This window comes from Salvelinus sp. IW2-2015, unplaced genomic scaffold (assembly GCF_002910315.2).
Source record: "Salvelinus sp. IW2-2015 unplaced genomic scaffold, ASM291031v2 Un_scaffold1497, whole genome shotgun sequence".
NCBI lineage: Eukaryota > Metazoa > Chordata > Actinopteri > Salmoniformes > Salmonidae > Salvelinus > Salvelinus sp. IW2-2015.
Window position 1 is genome coordinate 92,018 of NW_019942945.1, and position 22,305 is coordinate 114,322.

General features: G+C 43.2%; 1 protein-coding gene across 1 annotated transcript in view; it reads right to left on the reverse strand.

Moving 5' to 3' along the window:
* The window catches only part of LOC112071024 (calcium-binding protein 4), a 23,238-nt gene extending 10,796 nt beyond the window's left edge, over window positions 1–12,442 (reverse strand). The window contains exons 1-3 of the mRNA XM_070439212.1: window positions 12,340–12,442; window positions 8,402–8,452; window positions 8,122–8,284 (exon numbers count right to left, since the gene is read on the reverse strand). Coding sequence (XP_070295313.1) covers window positions 8,122–8,284; window positions 8,402–8,451 — 213 coding nt within the window. The 5' untranslated portion in view covers window position 8,452; window positions 12,340–12,442. The remainder of the gene's footprint in view (window positions 1–8,121; window positions 8,285–8,401; window positions 8,453–12,339) is intronic.
* Between the last annotated feature and the right edge of the window lie 9,863 nt (window positions 12,443–22,305).

The window sequence follows — 22,305 nt, forward strand, 5'->3', positions numbered from 1 at the left end:
CTGTGTAGGTGCATATGCAATATATATATATATATGAGAGAGAGAGAGAGAGAGAAAAGAGAGAGAGAGAGAGAGAGAGAGAGAGAGAGAGAGAGAGAGAGAGAGAGGGAACGATAGAGAGAGAGAGGGGAACGGAGAGAGAGGGGAAACGAGAGAGAGGGGGGGGAACGAGAGAGAGAGAGGGGTGGGGAACGAGAGAGAGAGAGAGAGGTGGGGAACGAGAGAGGCGGGGGAACGAGAGAGAGAGAGAGGTGGGGACGAGAGAGGGGGGAGGAACAAGGAGAGAGAGAGGGGAACGAGAGAGAGGGGGGGGAATGAGAGAGAGAGAGGGGGGGGCGAGAGAGAGAGAGGGGGGAACGAGAGAGAGAGAGAGAGAGGGGGGGGGCGAGAGAGAGAGAGGGGTGAACGAGAGAGAGAGGGGGGATAGAGAGGGAGAAGAGAGAGAGAGAGAGAGAGAGAGAGAGAGAGAGAGAGAGAGGAGAGAGAGAGAGAGAGAGAGAGAAGGGGAAGGAACGAGAGAGAGAGAGAGAGAGAGAGAGGAGAGAGAGAGGGGGGAACGAGAAACTAATTATTAACACATCATATCACTCTCATCTCAGGTCGTTAATATACACATACATAAATTAATACCACCCTTTACTCGAGATTAGAGACAAGAAGTCAACTCTGACGCCACACCAGTGTTTCCCCTATATTCATTTAGCAGCGGTGCACCGGCACTGCTAAATCGTGGCCGTCACTGAAAACATACAGCGGGGTTTGAAATTATTAGTAATAATGACTGTATAATGTATATACAGCTATAATGCTATATATAGCTATAAAGCTATAATGTATATATTATATGAATTTAAAAAATATATAAATAATATAATTTTATACTAGTACAATTGTTCAGAGAAAGATTTTGTTTCAAAAAGGTCAATTATTGTCACGTTCCTGACCTGTTTTCTGTTAGTTTTGTATGTGTTAGTTGGTCAGGACGTGAGTTTGGGTGGGCAGTCTATGTTTTCTGTTTCTATGTTGGTGAATGGGTACCTAATATGGTTCTCAATTAGAGGCAGGTGGTTTTCATCTCCTCTGATTGAGAATCATATTAAGGTAGGTAGTTTCACAGTGTTTGTTTGTGGGTGGTTGTCTCCTGTGTCTGTGTATGTTGCGCCACACGGGACTGTTTCGGTTTGTTTGTTCGTTCGGTTTTTATGTAGTCTGTTTTTCCTGTTCGTGCGTTCTTCGTGTTACATKTAAGTTCTTACGTTCAGGTCAGTCTACGTCGTTTGTTGTTTTGTAATTATTCAAGTGTTCGTCGTGTTTTCTGTTTTGTTTATTAAATATCATGTCTTATCACAACGCTGCGTCTTGGTTCAATCCATGCTCCTCCTCTTCGGATGAAGAGGAAGAGGAACACCGTTACAATTATTGACACCCCTAAAGATTATTCTTATAAATAAAGTAGTCAAAAGTTGAATATTTGGTCCCATATTTCTAGCACTCAATGACTCCATCGAGCTGGTGACTCTACAAACATGGATGCTTGTTGGTTACAAGATCATACCCTCAAGACATGCTAACCTCTCCCCATTACCAATAACAGAGGAGGTTACATGTCTTGGGGGTTTGATCTTTGACCCTCTGTAATTTTCTCAATCATCATGATTCACGATTCTTTCAGGGTTATCCGTAATCATGGTAGCGTCCACATTCATATAGAAGTGTTTAGATACATATTATATTCTTATTTACAATAAAAGTGACTCCGAAAAGACAGAATACATTATTTACCATTCATTTCTATTGGCTACAGGATTATCTGAAACACAACCTAAACTAACTGCAAATGCATCCAACAAGTTTATAGAGTCACAACCTTTATGTAGTCATTGCGTGCTAGGAATACGGGACCAAATACTCAACTTTTGACTACTTTATTTCTAAGAATTCTAATAATTTTTACCCTTACCTTTTTTCGAAGAAGATGTACTTTTTTGAGCAATATACTGTAGCTCAGTATTTGAAGTATTTATTTTATACAGTCATTATTGCTTATCTTTATCAAGGGGATCAATAATTTCAGACTCCAGTGCTAAGTGAAAGTGTACACACCTCTAGCACAGTCTTCACATTTTGCTGCCTTAAATTACATCTAAAAAGGGACTACATTTTACAGATCTAAACAACCTACTCCACATTTTCAAAGTGAAAAATGTTTATTGATCATTTTCCAAATGAAGTAAAAATGAAGAAAAATGTGTTGGCAACATATGTCGACACACCCCAGAGTTAATACTTGGTGGAAGAACCTTTGGCTGCCATTATAGCTGTGAATCATTTTGAATAAGATTTGACTTTCTACAACTCTTCGGGAAACATACTGTACTGGTTTTGTCCAAATTACACAAGCTCAGTAAATTTGGTTGGGAATCATTGATAGACAGCAATATTTCAACTTTGACTGATTATGAAGCAATTTTAAGTCAGATGATCATCCAGGTGCTTCTTCGTAAACTTGATTCAACTTTTTGGATGAGATTGGTCTCTTTACGTCTGGCGAAAACCATTCTCTGGCGTGATGATTCACGCTTTACCAACTAGCAGTCTGATGGACGAATCTGGGTTTGGCGGATGCCAGGAGACTGCTTCCTGCCTGAATGCATAGTGCCAACTGTAAAGTTTGGTGGAGGAGGAATAATGGTCTGGGGCTGTTTTTTATGGTTCGGGCTAGTTCCCTTGGTTCCAGTGAAGGGAAATCTTAATGCTACAGCATACAATGACAGTCTAGGCGATTCTGTACTTCCAACTTTGTGGCAACAGTTTGGGGAAGGCCCTTTGCTGTTTCAGCATGACAATAACACATGCACAAAGCGAGGTCCATACTGAAATGGTTTGTCGAGATCAATGTGGAAGGACTTGACTGGCCTTCACAGAGCCCTGACTTCAACCCCATTGAACACCTTTGGTCAGGTCAGTGTTGACCTCTAAAATGCTCTTGTGGCTGAATGGAAGCAAGTCCCCGCAGCAATGTTCCAACATCTAGTGGAAAGCCTTCCCAGAAGAGTGGAGGCTGTTAAGCAGCAAAGGAGGGACCAACTCCATATTAATGCCCAGCTATTTTCAGGTCTCTCCAGAGATGTTCGATCGGGTTTATGGGCCTCTGGCTGGGCCATTCAAGGACATTCAGAGACTTGTCCCTAAGCTACTCTTGCGCTTTCTTGGCTGTGCACTTAGGGTTGTTGTACTGTTGGAAGGTGAACCTTCGCCCCAGTCTGAGGTCCTGAGCGCTCTGGAGCAAGTTTTCATCAAGGATCTCTCTCTACTTTGCTACGTTCATCTTTCCCTCGATCCTGACTAGTCTCCTAGTGCCTGCCGCTGAAAAACATCCCCACAGCATGATGCTGCCACCACCATGTTTCACTATAGGGATGGTGCCAGGTTTCCTCCAGATGTGACGCTTGGCACTCAGGCCAAAGAGTTCAATCTTGGTTTCATCAGACCAGATAATCTTGTTTCTCATGGTCTGAGAGTCCTTTAGGAGCCTTTTAGCAAACTCCAAGCGGGCTGTCATGTGCTCTTTACCGAGGAGTGGCTTCCGTCTGGTCACTCTACCATAAAGGCGTGATTGGCGGAGTGCTGCAGCGATGGTTGACCTTCTGGAGGTTCTCCCATTTCCACAGAGGAACTCTGGAGCTCTGTCAGAGTGACCATAGGGTTCTTGGTCACCTCCCTGACCAAGGCCCTTCTCCCTGATTGCTCAGTTTTGCCAGGCGGCCAGCTCTAGGAAGAGTCTTGGTGGTTCCAAACTTCTTCCATTTAAGAATGATGGAGGCCACTGTGTTTTGGTAACTTTCCACAGCTCTTTGCCTCGACACAATCCTGTCTTGGAGCTCTAAGGACAATTCCTTCGCCCTCATGGCTTGGTTTTTGCTCTGACATACACTGTCAACTGTGGGACCTTATATAGACAGGTGTGTGCCTTTCCAAATCATGTCTAATCAATTGCATTTCCCACAGGTGGACTCCAATCAAGTTGTAGAAACATCTCAAGGATGATCAATGTAAACAGGATGCACCTGAGCTCAATTTCGAGTCTCATAGCAAAAGGTCTGAATACTTATGTAAATAAGGTATTTCTGTTTTTTATTTGTAATACATTTGAAAATATGTCTAAAAACCTGTTTTCACTTCATCATTATGGGGTATTGTGCGTATATTGATGAGTAAACAATTTATTTAATACATTTTAGAATAAGGCTGTAACATAACTAAATGTTGAAAAAGGTAAGGGGTCTGAATACTTTCTGAATGCACTGTATATATATATATATATATGTATGCGCCCTTAGTCATGACATATATATTATGACTGTGGCTGGTGGTAAGGCCAGGCAAAGCTCAGAGCACTGGGACAATTCACAGTACTCAGAAGACTAGGGGCAGAGACATGCTAAAGTCAATGAGTCTTACTGGACTCACATGGCTAGATAGAAAACAACGGCGTGCTAGATCCATCTGCGGATCCCACTGGAATGCAGATGGAATTATTGAGTCGAAAATTATATTTTGTGCTTCATGTCTTTCTATTTTGTTGCAGTGACACATGCCAGAAATGGCAACATGCAAGTAAGTGAAGCTGAACTCCCTCAGCATATATAGGCTATTGTGGATCCAGTATAGAAAACGTTAAGATACATATAACGTTGAATCTTTCTTCCACAAAGACAGGCCCCACAGGCTAGTAGAAACAGAAAGGCATATAGCATACAAACAACACTGAATTTTGGTAGCACAAAGGCTAACTTGCATTGGCGCAGAATACAGATCAATTCATTTGTGGATGTCCATCACCCACTTCGTACGATATGGTATGAATTACAATTTGTATTATATGTTACGAAATTGCAAAGCATACCATATGTTACAAATTTGCCAAAATTCTAGCTAGGTGGCTAACGTTAGCTAGCTGGCTAATGTTAGGTAGGCTAGGGGTTAGAGTTGTGGGTTAGGGTTAGGGTTAAGTTTAGGAGTTAGGTTAAATGGTTAGGGGAAGGGTAGCAAAAAAGTAGTAAGTCATTGAAAAGTTGCTAATTAGCTCAAATACTAAAGTTGTCCCATGATGAGATTCGAACTCGCAACCTTTGGGTTGCTAGACGTTCATGTTATATGCCCACACATCCACCCCAGTTTCTTTTTTGCCTTAAGCAACCATCTGTCTTATGTAACCACACCAAACGTAACATATACTAATATGAGTATCCCAGATTTACGTTTACTATGTTATGTCTAGTCTATGAGACCAGGCTGTACAGATAGCCTACAGGTAGTTCAATAGATACATACGAGACACGTTAGCCACATTTACGTATGCTGTCATACACATCAATGAGGTACATGAATGGCACATTTCAACAAGGATAATTGTACAAACAGCTAGCAACTCTGCCGCCCTATAAGAATTCTTGCTACATTAAGTTTTTAGGCAGAAAGATGTGCGCAATGGACATTACAGTAAGGATGTTGCTATAAAGTGGGATACAAGCGTTACAGAACACAGGATGCTAAGGAAACATGGTACAGTACACATGTGGATCACATTTCGACAGACATATGAGGGTCAAGCTGAATGTATGCAGGTCATGCCAAAGGTCASCAGCAGACACAAACACAACGCATTCGCAGGTCTCCCTTGGAAAAGAGGTCCTCTGACCTCAATGGGACTTCCTGGTTAAGGTCAAATCAATAAAAACTCAGGCCAAAAGGATGTTGTTCAACTAGGCTACTGTTAAAGGTCACTCTACAAATGTAAAGCACCTGCAATTTATAAACTCCCCAAAATGGTGCTTTGATGACATACTTAGGTAGAAGCCTAGTCTTTGAATATCCCATGTTACTATGCATCATTTCTTGTAAACATTGAATGCCATCTTTGGTTTTATTTCTAAAGATTAGAACAGCAACAACGAGCCAATGTAAAAGAAATAATACCCTATCAAAATGGTCAGGCATCGTAAAAGCAATATAATATCCAACGGTGTACAGACACGCTATGTGCTCCTGTGCACTGTAGAGGAGATTCTGGCGTACACAAGGACATATTTAGACGGCAAGGTCAGCACACATTCATTTGATTTATTCATCAAGAGAAGATTAGACCGTATGCCAAAAAGTCAAGTTTCCAATCATCAGTCAATACACAGACCCATTAACAATTCATTCCAATCTACTTGCTTTCACATGGGTGGCTGAGCAAAATGTTTAAATAACCATTAGACATATGAACACACAAGGAGCATGCATTGACAGTCAGTGTACACACATGAAGAACGGGTACACAGATCTGCATGTACACACACACACACACACGCACACGCACACGCACACGCACACGCAACACGCACACCACACCACACACACACACACACACACACACACACACACACACACCACACACACACAACACACACACAACCACACACATCTGCGCACACACGCATCTGCACACAATACAATACACAAACAAACGTACGCTAAAACTCACGTTAAGAAATTGGCGGCAAAAAATGCCATAAATTCTGCCTTACACATATCTATATCTCTGTCTTACTGTCTAACATATTCATCTGGACTGTGTCTGTTTGTCTGTCTCTCTGTTCTCATTATGGCTAATGAAGGATGACAGTGAGCCTTGCTAACGGCGTTATTAATACTTGCGCCGAGGCARGGATTAGAATGCTACGGGGTGGGGTAACCTCCTCTCCCTGTGTGTGTCCAAGCACAGAAAAAAACCTAATACTCTATGGCAATGTCACTGCAAGGGCAGGGTGGGCCAAGGGAGGTACTTGGGCAGAGATAYGGCTGCTAATTGGGACAATTGGGTTGTGGTAGCCTGGATGTCAATCTGTTAGTGCTTTATCCAACTGCTTAGTGCTCCTCGCGCTTTTGATTGTCATGTTTGGTTTTCTGTGACCGATTCTACCCACTATGTTCCTTGAGTTTCACGTTTTATTAGTTGTATGTGGAGGATACACAGGGTATACACCGTTCAACGAAATGCCTACTTGCAGGTTCCTTCTCGACAATGCAACAATAATACGAAATAATTCAAGATAAGAATTAAAAAACGTGCAGTAAATGGCTCAGTAGAATAGAATAACAATTTTATCATGAGTATAATACAGGAAGGCGCAATTTATAATATTTACACGTGTATTGGGGAAGGGGTGATTGGGGGGCAATTGATTCAATTGTGCATTATTTAGCAATCGAAATAAGTCTGGTAGCATCCGTTTGATGTGTGTGTAGCACACATACCATCTTCCCCATGGGAGTGAACAGCTCATGGCTGTGGGCCTTCCTCATGGGCCGTTTCGAGTAAGTAACCTGGATGGTTGGGAGCACGGTCCCAGTGATGCACTGGGCCGTCTTCACCACATGCCGGAGGGCCTTGCGGTCGTGGACGGAGCAATTCTCATACCAGGCCGTGATGGAACCGGTCAGGACGCTCTCAATGGTGCAGTAGTAATATTTATAGGTCCCGGAGTGGCATGCCGAATTCCTTCAGCCGCATTAGGAAATAGAGACTCCATTGCGCCCTCTTGCCGAGTGGTAGTGTTGTTGGTCCATGTCAAGTCCTTGGTGATGTGGACACCGAGGAACTTAAAACAACAGTCCCTTTGATGTGTATCTGTTTCCTGGAGTCAACAATCAACTCCTTTGTTTTGCTGACGTTGAGGGAGAGGTTGTTGTCCTGGCACCACACTGCCAGTTCATTTACCTCCTCCCTACAGGCTGACTCGTCGTCGTTGGTTATCAGGCCTACAACCGTGGCAAACTTGATGATGGAGTTGGTGTCGTGCAAAGCCACGCAGTCGTGGGTGAACAGGAAGTACCGCAGAGGACTGAGGACACACCCCTGGGGGACCCCTATGTTAAGAGTTAGTATTGAGTAGAGGTTGTTGCCAATCCTCTGATATATACTTGTCAGCTTAGGGTCGAGGGAAGGGAATTGAGGTGTGAGAAATATGGTTGTTGTTCATTTTCAGTTGGTTTATGGATCTGTGTCCAGGTTGCGTTGCATCAAAACTGTAAATCACCCCAGAGGTATAAAAAGGCGACAGTGTTACTGACCTGTCCAAAGAGAGTGTTGAGGTAGGACAGATAGACGGCTGCTACAGAGCCCTGGCTGTGGCTCCTGCCGCTCTTGGAGCTGTTGCCATTTTCTCCTGACTTGGGCTGGCGGAGCGCGGGGCGCCCAGGGGTCCCATGTCCAGAGAAGGTGTTTGATGACGTGCTGTTAGGGGACGGAGAGAAAGAGAATAGGACAAAAGGGTCTGACTTCCTCTTTGTCAACATTATCATCTTTGCCATTGTGTCATCACCGTTATCTTTGCGGGTGGGTCTCACTTACCTTGATCTGGGTGAGGGCGCTCCTCCCTTTTTTGTCCCTTTCTGAGACATGCTGAGGGGGAGAGGGAGAGGGAGAGAGATAGAGAGATATTCTTTAACCAGGGGCGACGCCTTTGCCAGGGTTGCAATCTGAGCCCTGCACTCTTCAATATTTATGTCAGCCCCTGGTGTTAGTCTCCACAATCCAGAGGTTAAATGCCTGCTCTTCGCAGATGACCTGTGCCTGTTGTCACCCACAGCACATGACCTACAGCAGAGCCTGGACCTGCTAGAGCAGTACTGCCAGACCTGGGCCCTGGCAGTAAACCCACCCCCCCAATTAAAAAAAAAGGATTTTCCAGAGAAGATCCAGGCCTCAGGGAAGTACAAAATATATAGAGTACTGCACACACTACAATACCTTAGGTTTAAAAATAAGCATATCTGGACACCTTAATGAGGCAGTGAATAAACTGAGAGAGAAAGCATGCAGGGCATTCTACGCCATTTAAAAAACAAATTCAAATTCAATACCTATAAAAAAAATGGGCTAAAACGAATTGAATGTGTCATTGAACCAATTGCACTCTATGGCAGCGAGGTGTGGGGTCCACCTGCAAAACAGGATTCCACCCAATGGGACAAACACCCCATTGAAACCCAGCATGCAGAGTTCTGTAAGATTCTTCTAAGATGAGTTCTGTAAGATGTCCAGAGGAAAACTACAAACAATGCATACATGGCAGAATTAGGCCAATATCCACTAATAATAAAAACTCTAAAAATTCCATTTAAGTTTTGGAAACATCTAAAATACAGTTACCAAGACCTGCAATGCCAAGAGCTGAGCAAGGAAAAGAGTCCCCTCATTCAGCTGGTCCTAGGGCTGAGTTCACAAACCTGTTCTACTAACACACTGAAGCCTCAGGACCAGAACATCCAATCAATCAGAATAAAACAAATTACAACGAATTCACTTGTTGGGAAACACAAGCACAAACACAAAGCAAAATGCAGTGCTATCTGGCCCTAAATCGACAGTACACCGTGGCTAAATATTTGACCATGGTTACTGATCAAAACCTTAGAAAAACCTTGACAAAGTACAGGCTCAGTGAGCACAGCCTTGCCATTGAGAAGGGTAGACACAGGAAAACCTGGCTCCCTGTAGAGGAAAGACTGTGCAACCACTGCACAACAGCAGAACCCGAGACAGAGCTGCACTTCCTGACAAAATGTCAAAAATACAAAACAATTAGAGAGTGTCATTTCCCCAAATTTGAAACTCTTATTCAAGGTTTCAAAGACCTCTCTGATGAGGATAGGCTACCCGTCCTGTTGGGGGAGGACGCAGAGAGCTGTGGGTTGGCAGCGCACTACATTGCTGCCTGCCATAAGTTGAGGGACAGTGTCTGACAGACCAATCAACCTGCACATGTACTCTACTGTATGTTTATTGTTATTGTTCAATGTATGGTTATTTTGACACTTGGTTATTGTTGTTACTGTTGTCCCGTTGACAATTTTGATTCTCTTTTTTATATTGTAAATAAGCTTTGGCAATATGTACACTGTTACGTCATGCCAATAAAGCAAATTGAATTGAATTGAATTGAATTGAGATGCAGAAGAGAAAGAGAAAGCGTGAGGGAGGTAGAGAGCGAGAGGGTTACAGAGAGACTTATGGCTGCACATTTGAGTGACAGATCAATGCCTTGTCATCGCACTGTGTTGTCAGAACTAGGGCCCAGGATGAAAGACTGCCTCTCAAGACAATTGACACGGACACGTCAAACAGAACACCTTCACATCCCCGACCATCTCAGATGCTCATAAAGTTGTGCCTAATGCCCCCCCGTTTGAACATACGTTGTACGAATGTTGAAGACATGTGATGTGCAGGGACACATGCCAACAAGGCAGTGTTAGTCTGCCTTCTCCTCCCCAGGGACCACAGATCACAATGAGATGAGACAAGCAGAACAGGTAGGCCCTATAAATTACAATTAACCACCTAAATGTGCCTCTCCGCGCAAACCAGAACCCCCTTTTCAGTCCGGCAATATTACAGGAGAGAGATTGTCTCCGTCGAAAGCGGCAATGCGAGCAGCACGCAGGTGATGTGTACTGATTGCAACTCTCTGAGCATGCTGTCTCCTCAGAGAGGAAGAGACGAAGCGAGAGTAAATCCGCCCAAAATCGGTCCGCGTGAGATAAGCCATTTTTGTATGGACGTCTATGAGCAAGTACGTGAGGCTTATTTGATCGAATAGAAGTTTCGAAATATTTAGTCTGACACAAATGTAYTGATATAAGTGGATGCATTCCTGCAACTTTGAGAAAAACTACTTCGTTGCCCCTGTTGTGATACAGCCGTATCTGCCCTCTCATTGGATAGAATGGTCCCACCTGATCTCGCCTGCCTTCAATCATTGAGGACATGTATTTCCATTGTTAGAGCAGTCACTCGGCTATCTTTATTATAGACCATCTTTGGTCTTCCTACCGACTCCTCGAGCTCTCTGTGTGTTTCACCCATCTAGCCTATCTTAACAGTTGTTCCTCTCTCATAGCTGGTTCAGGGAATGACTGAAAACAACTGGAAATAGGAATGTGTGAGCAGTTGGCTGCTACTTGGTATTTAGTGCCATATTGTCTGTATAATTGTTGTTCAAAATCACAGTAGGTTGGGGACACCTTAATTGGGGAGGATGGGCTCATGGTAATGGCTGGAGCGGAATCAGTGGAATGGTATCAAATACATCAAACACATAGTTTGATACCACTCCATTCGCTCCGTTCTAGCCATTAGTATGAGCCGTTCTCCCCTCACCAGCCTCCACTGTACAAAATGGATTCCAAGATAATGAGGGGCTTGCGCACAATACAATTTCCATGGTGGCACATTCATAGTTAACAATAGGCCTAACTGTTGTTTGCCTCAATAACTGCTTTCCTCTYGAATGAGCAAAGTACCCATCAGGGTAAACAAACAAACACACGCGTGCACRTTCGWACACACGCACACACACACATACAGACACACACACACACACTTCTACATGAGCCATTAGAGACAGCATGAGCCGCTCCCTAAGTGGCCAATCGCTGTCAATCACCAAGTCGACACAAGCAATTTCAGATCCTAATCACGCTAATTGAAATAATGAAACGGAGGATCAAGGGGGGGGGGGGCGGAGTTAAAGCCCAGGTAATGCGGATGATGTCACAGACCGGCTGTAATCCAGAACTGGTTCGCTGAGGGTCTCATCCTTTGTCCTTTTTTTTCACTTCAGTGTTTTTCCCTATTTAAAGAAAAAAATTCCTCCTGTTCCCTTGCTGTTCATGTGCATTCAAAAGAAGATCAATGCCTAGATGGCTCAGCTACTCTCTTCTCGTCCAATGTCTTAAAACAACCCACGGTACAATAGGCCTGGCTGCCTCCTCGTCTTCCTATCGATCTCCACCACCGATTTTGTGTCACGACTCAGAAATCAGACTCCCCTTCGTTACCGTTTAGGGAAGGGGGGAGCTTGGGGTCCAGAAGAGGAGAGGGAGATGGGTGGATTTTCTTGTCCGCCGGCTGCCCTGTCATCCTCCTATCAATGGTTACATCTTGTCATTTCCACCCGTACACCGCCGTCTCGCATCCCACACAATCAATCTCCTGTGCGGTTGTCATATCAGTGCCTTCTGTCCTGGCGTCTGCTGGCATCCTGTCTGTCCGTCAGTTCCTGTTTGTTACCACCAGTAATTGTTATTTTCCATTCAGACTGTACACTTCGCACTGCCCAAACTCTCTGGAGAAATCCCAAAGAGGGCYACAACACATTAAGTCCTATTGACGAATGGATAAATGTATCTATTGATTAGCCGATYGATTGAAGTAAACAAATACAAGCACGATTTGGCCAATGGTCAACAGCCCTTGACCTCCTCCCCATCCTCTATCCTCCTTACCTTCAATATGCAGCTAGAAGTAGAAAGGAAGAAAAATAGAAAGAGAGTTTCCCCCCTTTATCTGACAATTCCAGTCGTTACCGTTTGGCGCGGACGTGTTGACTGATATAAATTAGCAGTATAACCCCTCCTGCCCCTCTACCTTCCCCCTCCCCTGCCTCACCGGATTATACAATAAGACGGGTGATTATCTTGCTAAATATGTCTGGATTAGACTTTGAGATGCGTGACCGAGTCACTGTCTTGAGGACAGAGGCGTGTAATTACATTGTAGGGTGGTCGTGTGGTGCGTAAACAATGAAAACCTTCAGTGTATCTTTCGGGGAACTCTTTCTTTGAGCCACCGGTTCACAAGCGGACATTTGTTCAGGTAGACCTTTGATGGACTGAAGCACTGAGCTTGTCCTTTTGTTGACCCTCAGGTTACAACCATTGCAGTTACCTGGTTATTGTGGATGACCGTATCGCTCCTCCGAACTCATCTCCCTTGCAACGTTCTACAGAGTTCTACATCTGCATTGCTTGCTCTTTGGGGTTTTAGGCTGTGTTTCTGTACTTTGGAACACCTGCTGATGTTAAAAGGGCTTTATAAATACATTTCATTGATTGATTCACCGAAGTGTCATTGTTCCAACGTTGTATTCCTTGCTACTCTGTCCGAAACTTAGTTGTCCTTGCTTCGTCACTGCTACAACTTTGTTTCCCTCATATTGTTTGAGGGTACAATATGTCTCAAAAGAGCTTCCCAAATGGTGGTCTGTGGACCAGTGTTGGTCCTTGAGGTGCTACCTCGGCATCAGTCAGAAGGCTTTAAATGCATTTCTGGAAAATTGTAACACAGTAAGCTAGATGCATGGGAATCTAGGCTACCGCGCAACCAACTAAACTGTGCTACGGTGCAGAAAGGTATACATGATGTCAGTGCACGTTTCCGTTTATGTAAGTCCTCGCTCAAATGACCTTCATCAATGTAGTGGAGTGCGAGATAGCTAAGTATGCAGAACGTCAGACCTCTCTTCTTCTGGAAAATTGCGTTGGCCTACTGGTGGGCTGCCAAACATGTTCGTTTGTCTTACCGTGCAGTCAGCAAGGGTGAAACGTTTTGGAACCACCTCTCTATCCTACCTTTTCTACWGCACTGTCGTCCTATACCGCCCTCTCTTGCCAAGCAGTGGCGCAGTAAGGGAGCTCTTTGCAGGTGAACTGTTTCCCAACGCTATTCGAACCTCGCCACGCTCAAATATGCTTAGTCCGGCCAAACAAAGCCCTTATTTAGCATTCTGCCTTTTGAAAAGCGAGTAAACACCCTCCTTTTCACCTGAAAAAGAAATGGGGTAGCAACAATGTTGTCGCATTACACGCATCAGTCAGCTCCCGGTGGACTGTGTACCTTGGCACTGAAATGTTTACTAAAGTGGAAATCCGCTATTGCAGCTCACTGCCTCACTCTTGCCTCAAGGCTGTGGTGCAAAGACAGGCCAGGCCCAGTTCTTGTTGCTTTTTCAAGAGGTTACTGTGCCTCGTATAGTGTTTGAGTGCTTTTCAAGTGGAAATATGGATTATCTGGTGAGAGAAATGCCTTCGCAAGTAAGAAGACAGGGCTCAAACTGATGTTGTGTGTAAGGGTGTTTGTAGTTACAGATTTGTGTTTGCGTCGATGAGGTGCTTTGCCTTCGGTAAGTGTGCCGGGTGGGTTGAGCATAATGAAGCGTCCCATTATTGGTGACTGATAATGCCATATCGAGAGCTAATTACCTGCGACGTTGCCTCATTAACCACAACAGGACGGCACCGCCCGTCGGGCGTTGGCCACAACACCCAGCCACATCACACTCTCTTCATCTCCCCTCTCCTCCTTCCCCTTCCCTCCTCTCTTCTTCCTGCTCTCATCCCTCCATCTTTTCCGATGGCCTTGCCTTCATTTGCTTTCCTCTACCACTCCTTCCTGTCTTTCTCGCGGATCGTACTTAATTAAAAACCTTTGAACGTCATCTTTTGTTGCTTTGTCTCGGCATTCCCTTCTTGATTCCTCCTTCTCCTTAATCTCTATCTCTCTCTCTTCTCCCATTTGTGGCTCAATATGAATCCGTCTGTCTGTCTGTCTCTTCCTTTCTAAAACACTGTAGCTCTCTCTCTCCTACCGTCTCCCTCTTTCTCCATGTCCCCCTCTACGTCTTTCCGCGGTCACCTTCACACTCCATTCTGGAGCAGTTGGCTTCTCTCCCTTCATCCTGTTCTCCCTCCATCCCTCCATACTGCACATGTCCACTGCCCTGCCTCTGGGCCATGCTTCCCCCCTGCGCTCTACTCGTTTATTTATGGAAATATGCTGATGGGGCTAACATAGGTTTAGAACAAAATACGCCAGATTACAAGGAAAAAGRGGGAGGGAGAGAACAAAAGAGTGAGCGCGTGGAAGGCAAAATATGGGGTGGGAAGGAAGAGCGAAAGAGAGTGTACTATTAATCATTGACCTGTCATTTATCCTAAAAAGCAAGCAACCATTCATCATGGACAGTGAAGAAACAAGAAAAAAAGAGTTGAAAAAGAGAGAGAGGAAAAGTATAAAAGTGTGTCACGAGGTTGGCAGTATGTAATTGGGTCAGTTGCAAATAAAAGTGGCTGAGTTAGTGCTGAGTTTGACTTAGAGGTCGGCACCACATCATCCCCAGCATGAGACTAATTGAATGCCCGGAGAGATGAGGATAGAGGGATTTGAGGCGAACCCCAAACATCCCTTCCTCCCACGGATGCCACACTCAGCTCTTCAAACCGATCCCTTACTACGTAGGCCCACTGCATCACTCAAAATGTAATGCTAATCTTCTCCCTCCATAATACAACGTGGCACGGTAATGATAAGGCCACCGAATACCACAGGGTTCTTGATCAAGGCTAAAGCTCCAGCAAACGAGAACAGTCACAAAAGTGAGAGGGAAGAAAATGTATCATATTTTTTGCTTAAATCCTCGGGGGAATGCGTCTGTCAATCTGTCATGAGGCATGTTATTTCACCGTTGTTCTACACCGCTGGCTTCGCTGTCACAAATGTAACAGAAACAGAAAACTTGCTTGATGAAAGAAAAAAAGAGAGAGAGAGAGAAAAGTGCCGTGTCTGGTCGTTCCTCTGCCAGTCAGAGTTAAGGACAATTCACTGGTCGGGTTAATAGAATCTGTCTCTGTCAGAGGAGGTGCGTGTAGAGGGGGTGTAGGGAGTGAGAGAGCGAGGGAKAGAGAGAGAGGGAAAAGATAAGTGCCCAAGGGACTCAGTGAGGGGACACTGAGACATCGACTGAACACCACCGCTCGCAAGGCGGCCAATGATCCTTCCCTTTAGGCTGAGCAGCAAAGTAGAACACAACACAGCAACAGAGAATACCTCAGACACTGAGGTCCTGTCACGTTTACTCCCGGTCCCACTCTCATCATCACGCACACCTGCCACTATCGTTACGCGCACCTGCGCCTCATGACACTCACCTGGACTTCATTACCTTCCTGATTACCTCCCCTATATCTGTCACTCCTCTTGGTTCTTTCCTCAGGCGTTATTGACTCTGTTTCTGTTTCATGTCTGTATGCTTTTCGATTTTCTTGTTTTGTACTCTGTTCTATTTATTATTAAATTTGCACTCCCTGTACTTGCTTTCTGACTCTCAGCATACACTTTACAGAATAACTCCTCACCAATGGGAAGCAACAATGATTTTTATTTTTTTACTGGTGACGTCAGGTCCAAGTCCCGCTGCCGAAGCAACCGGGGTTGCCTCAGCTGACTCGTCAGGCTTCCATGCCTCAGCTGGCTCGTCAGGCTTCCATGCCTCAGCTGGCTCGTCAGGCTTCCATGCCTCAGCTGGCTCGTCAGGCTTCCATGCCTCAGCTGGCTCGTCAGGCTTCCATGCCTCAGCTGGCTCGTCAGGCTTCCATGCCTCAGCTGGCTCGGCAGGCTCCCATGCCTTAGCCGGCTAATCAGGTTCCCGCACCTCAGCCGGCTCTACAGGTTCCCGCCGGTTTTATACTTTCAGTAGAAAACGGGGTGTTCCATGACGTCGTGTAATGTCTGTGCTCACGGGGGGCGTGGCCACTGACTGATCATAAGTTACTATGGAAAACAATTCTCATTTAGAAGACCAACATCACATTACATCTTTACAAAAGTATTCCTGTACTCAATCATTTATTTGATACAACATTCAGATGYAAACCCCATCATTGAGAAGTGTATACAAACAAAGAAACAGTCATGTGTGTCTCCTGTCCTTCATGAGGTCACCAAATGAAACAAACTCGATATGACTGTTCCTTAAGTGTTCACGGACCATTTCAACTGGTTGGAATACAGAAATATTGTTACATTATTCAACCTTKTGAGGTTACCGTACTGCAAAGTCTTTCTCTGTGTTAACAATGTGATTCTCAACTTTCATTTTGCCAGAGAGGGGAAAGGAGTTTCGGTATTTACGACCGTCATAAACCTATGGTGGGAGAGAGAGAGAGAGGAGAGGCTATGATCCTCACCCAAAAGGGGCACGTCATGACAGCCGGCTCTACAAGTTCCCGCGCCTTACCCCGGCTCTACAGGTTCCCACGCCTCAGCAGAAGTGACCGGCCCTCTCCTGGTCCTCGGGACYGTCCCTCTGGCCAGTGTCGTCCGGCAGCTGGAGCCATACATCAGGGAGSGGGTACTGTCACGTTTACTCCCGCTCCCTCTCTCCGACGCTCGATGTCGCCAGTTGTCTCATTACGTACACCTGCCACCACCATTACGCGCATCTGCGCCTCATGACACTCACCTGGACTCCATCAACTTCTTGATTACCACCTCTATATCTGTCACTCCAATTGTTTCTGTCCTCAGGCGTTATTGACTCTGTTTCTGTTTCATGTCTGTACCCTTTTCGTGTTTCTTGTTTTGTACTCTGTTCTATTTATTATTACATTTGCACTCCCTGTACTTGCTTCCCGACTCCCAGCGTACACGTTACAGGTCCAACATATAGTAGACCTGCCTTGAGATTCTCAGTGGTTGTAAACACAAACAATAGARCAATATTTCACACCTCTGGGTTTATAATCAGGTATCAAAGCAGTAGGCCTAACCTATATCATGTACATTCCCATATTTCAAAAGTATTGATTCATTGTTACACACTTCAGCTGTAGTATACTGCACCTTCCAAATCCAAAAGACAAAGGGAAGAGAGATGATAAACTGAACTGAACAGAGACTGTTCAACCAGAGACGGCTCTCAACTAAGCTCAATTAACCTCAATCAGCCAGCATAGTTACATTGAAACAATGCAGAGAAAAACAATGGGCTACAGCAAAACTCTGAATTCAACTAAGCACCGCTTCGATGCTGTTGKCAAACCCCTGGGAGATGAAACCAATGTACTGTATTCACAGTACACTTAAAAATTCCACCAAACACTGTATGACATCACCGGTCTGGCCTTGTACTTCTAACAGGAGTAGGAAAAAGTGTATATTCGGACCGAGATAAGACGAAGTACATTTTCGAAGGGCGAGTCAAATCAGATCAAATTGTATTAGTCACATGCGCCGAATACAACAGGTTACAGTGAAATGCTTACTTACAAGCCACTAAACAACAATGCAGTTGAAAAAATATGAATAAGAATAAGAAATAAAATGAACAAGTAATTCAAGAGCAGCAGTATAATAACAATAGCGAGACTTTATACGGGGGTACCGGTACAGAGTCAATGTGCGGGGGCACCGGTTAATCGAGGTAATATGTAGGTAGGGTTATTCAAGTGACTATACACACATAATAACAGAGAGTAGCAGCAGTGTAAAAGGGGGCAGGGGTGGGCAATGCAAATAGTCTGGGAAGCCATTTGATTAGATGTTCAGGAGTGTTATGGCTTGGGGGTAGAAGCTGTTTAGAAGCCTCTTGGACCTAGACTTGGCGCTCCGGTACCGCTTGCCATGCGGTAGCAGAGAGAACAGTCTATGACTAAGGTGGCTGGAGTCTTTGACAATTTTTAGGGCTTCCTCTGACACCGCCTGGTTATAGAGGTCCTGGATGCACTACCATCTGTAGTGTCTTGCGGTCGGAGGCGAGCAGTTGCCATACCAAGGCAGTGATGCAACCAGTCAGGATGCTCTCGATGTTGCAGCTGTAGAACCTTTTGAGGATCTCAGGACCCATGCCAAATCTTTTCAGTCTCTTGAGGGGGGAATAGTTTTTGTCGTGCCTCTTCGTGACTGTCTTGGTGTGCGTGGACCATGTTAGTTTGTTTGGGATGTGGCACCAAGGAACTTGAAGCTTCCAACCTGCTCCACTGCAGCCCTGTCAATGAGAATGGGGGCGTGCTCGGTCCTCCTTTTCCTGTAGTCCACAATTATCCCCCTTTGTCTTGATCACATTGAGGGGAGGTTGTTATCCTGGCACCACAGCGCCAGGTCTGGACCTCCTCCCTATAGGCTGTCTCGTCGTTGTCGTGATCAGGCCTACCACTGTTGTGTCATCGGCAAACCTAATGATAGTGTTGGAGTCGTGCCTGGCGTGCAGTCATGAAGAACATGAGGTGCGACTCGCTCTGTCCCAATTGTGGATTCATGCGATTTCCTCCCTCTGAGTCAAACAGGGAAATATTTGGATTTCGACACTATGTAAATGTAAATAGAGGCGGGACTTTATCTCGCCGCTTATGGTAATGTGGTGCTGAGAGGCTGGGAAAGTTCAGTGCTGTATTTCCTAATAGAGGGGCAGCTGCCTCTTTTGTACTGAGGGAGGTTGGGAGAGATAATCTCACATGCAGTGGACTGAGAATTCTCTCTCTCTCTTCTCTCTCTCTCTCTCTCTCTCTCTCTCTCTCTCTCTCTCTCTCTCTCTCTCTCTCTCTCTCTCTCCTCCTCATCTCTCTCTCTCTCTCTCTCTCTCTCTCTCTCTTGTCTCTCTCTCTCTCTCTCTCTCTCTCTCTCTCTCCTCTCCCTTCTCCCTCTCTCTCATCTCTCTCATCTTCCTCCTCTCTCTCACAATACCAAATCAATAAAAAATCAAAAAAATCAATATCAAAAAAAAAAGAAACAAAGAAATAAAACAATCAACAATCAATCATCTCAATCAACAAAAAAAAAAATAGAAAAATAAAAACAATACAAGAAAAAAGAAAAAAAAAAAAGAAAAAAAAAAATACAGAAAAAAAGAAAAAAAAAAAAAAAGAAAAAAAAAAATAAAAAAATCTAAAAAAAAAAAAAAAAAAAAAAAAATTCATAAAAAGAAAGAAGATCAATAATCAAATCTCAAATCGAAGAAAAAATAATCAAAAAAAAAAAAAAAAAAATAAAAAAAAAACAGAAAAAAAATCAAAAAAGAAAAAAAAAAAAAACAAAAGAAAAAAAAAGAAAAAAAAATAAAAAAAAAATCAAAAAAAAAAAAAATAAGAAAAGAAGAAAAAAAAAAATCTATAAAAAAAAAAAAAAAAAAAAAAAAAAAAAAGAAAAAAAAAAAAAAAAAAAAAAAAAAGATTCAAAAAAAAAAAAAATAGAAAATCAGAAAAAGAAAAAAAAGAAAAAAGAAAATCAAAGAGAAAAAGAAAAGAAAAAAAAAAAAAAAAAAAGAAAAAAAAAAAAAAAAAAAAAAAAAAAAAAAAAAGAAAAAAAGAAAAAAAAAAAAAAAAAAAAAATACAAATAAAAAAAAAAAAAAGAAAAAAAAACACAAAGAAAGAAAAGAAAAAAAAAAAAAACAAAAAACAAAAAAAAAAAAAAAAAAAAAAAAAAAAAAAAAAAAAAAATAAAAAAAAGAAAAAGAAAAAAAAAAAAGAAAAAAAAAAAAAAGATACAAAATGAAAAAAAAAAAAAAGTAAAAAAAGAAAATAAAAAAAAAAAAGAAAAAGAAAAGAAAAAAAAAAAAAGAAAAAGAAAATAAACACATAAAAAAAGAAAAAAAAAACAGAAAAAATAAAAGAAAAATCAAAAAAAATCAAAAAAAAAAAAAAAAAAAAAAAAAAAAAAAAAGAAAAAAAAAAAAAAAATAGACAAAAAAAAATCATCAAAAAATCAAAAGAATACTTAAGAATTCAAAAAATTCAAAAAAGGGAAGCATGAAGGAAAAAAGTGTATTATAACAAATTGAAAATACCAAAAAGCAGACCGAACTTAGAGAATAACTACGAAAAAAAGAAAGAAAAAAATATAAAAATAAAAAAAATAAAAATGCACCAAAAGAAAAAAAATACAAAAAAGAAAAAAAGAAGAGAAAAAAAAAAAAAAAAAAAAAAAAAAAAAAAATAGAAAGAATAAAAAAAAAAAAAAAAAAAATATAATCAAAGAAAAAAATCAAAAATTTAGCAGGTTAAAAAAATAAGAAAGAAAAGAAAAAAAAAGAATAAAACATACTCCCGCACGATACTTAAGTAGAAATAAATAATTACTCACATAATAAATCACTCTCCCCTCCTTCTCTTCTCTCCTCTTCTTTCTGTCTGTCTTTTTGTCTGTATGTCTTTCTCTCTTTTGTCTAACTTTTGCAATTTTTCCTCTCTCTCCCTCTCTCTCTCTCGTTCTCCCTCTCTCGTTGTTTTTCTCTGCTCGTTGGATTGTAGGCCCGTACACCACTCTCTCCTGTTTCAGATGACTTCCTCCCTGAAAATCCAGTTGATTACCTGCACTAATATCCTCATGAACCGCACCAGACCACTGTCTAAAATATCAATCTGATACCTCATGTTTACCCCGCGGGAGCGATCAATACCCAGCGCCAGCCATTCTCCAGACTTCATTCCTCAAGCCCAATTGATTACATTTCATCCACTGCGCTGAGCATGGGGAGAGAGACAAATCTATGTGCTCCGTATAGGTCATTGTTAAATGGAGGCTGGCGTCAATCCAGACTGGATCCAACTCTCCTCTTCTTTTTTTTATTCTTACCCATAGTCGCCMATGGCACCGTTCGACTGCGGATCTTTGGAGCCAAAATGGCGGTTGTGCCATTGTTGAATTAGGGCGCTTCCTCTAGTGACCTCCTGAAATTGCCGTAAGCTTTGTTAGAATGTTTCTATTGAACGGCTAGGGATTGAGCCTAGCTGCCACTAGTGGGAGGGCTACAGCCCTGGAGGAGGTCATTACACAGACTCCAGCATTAAGGCTTGCATCGTATTATAATGAATATCCCAGCGGTGCCCTTATTCACTTCACTGCCCCTCATGGATTTAAGAAAAATCGACTGCTTTAAGAAATATTATGTAATCTCTGGCACCATTCCAATGCTTTTCAATCCACGTAGGGAGTACAGAAGTGAACACATCAGGGAGAAATAGCTTATCGAGAATCGGATCGCAAGACTGATATCTAGGTGTCAAAAAGTGTGTATCTGGGGCAGGAGTACCGAGCGTCTCTCGAGCAGCTTTTTCTCAAGGTTAATGGTTTGGGTAACTGGTGGGGGTTGCCAACCCTCCCGGTTTGGTGTCTCCCGGAATCCCCATTCATCTCACTTTCTCTAAATTAGGCCTATACTTGCATTCTAGTTGTTGGTCAGTGGGGTTGCATTTTACCTGCGACACTGCCAACCTCTCATGGAATCCCCAAGCTTTTCCGGGTGATTTTCATAATGCCCCGAATGAAATTCAGAACTGAAATGTAAACAGTGTGTTCCGTACATCTAGTCCTGTCTGTGTCCACCCCATCCTCAAATAAGGTCAAAAGGACCAACTCCAAGGATCATAAAACAGCACCCATCACTCTACCTCAACACACGATCCCAGGCTGTGTCGTAGCCAGCCGTGACCAGGGAAACATTGGCCCAGCGTCGTCCCGGGTTAGGGGAGAGTTTGGCCGACCGGGATTTCCTTGTCTCATCGCGCTCTAGCGACTCCTTGTGGCGGGCTGGGCGCCTGCAAGCTGACTTCGGTCGCCAGTTGGACGGTGTTTCCTCCGACCACATTGTGCGGCTGGCTTCCGGGTTAAGCGAGTAGTGTTCCAAGAGCATTGCGGCTTG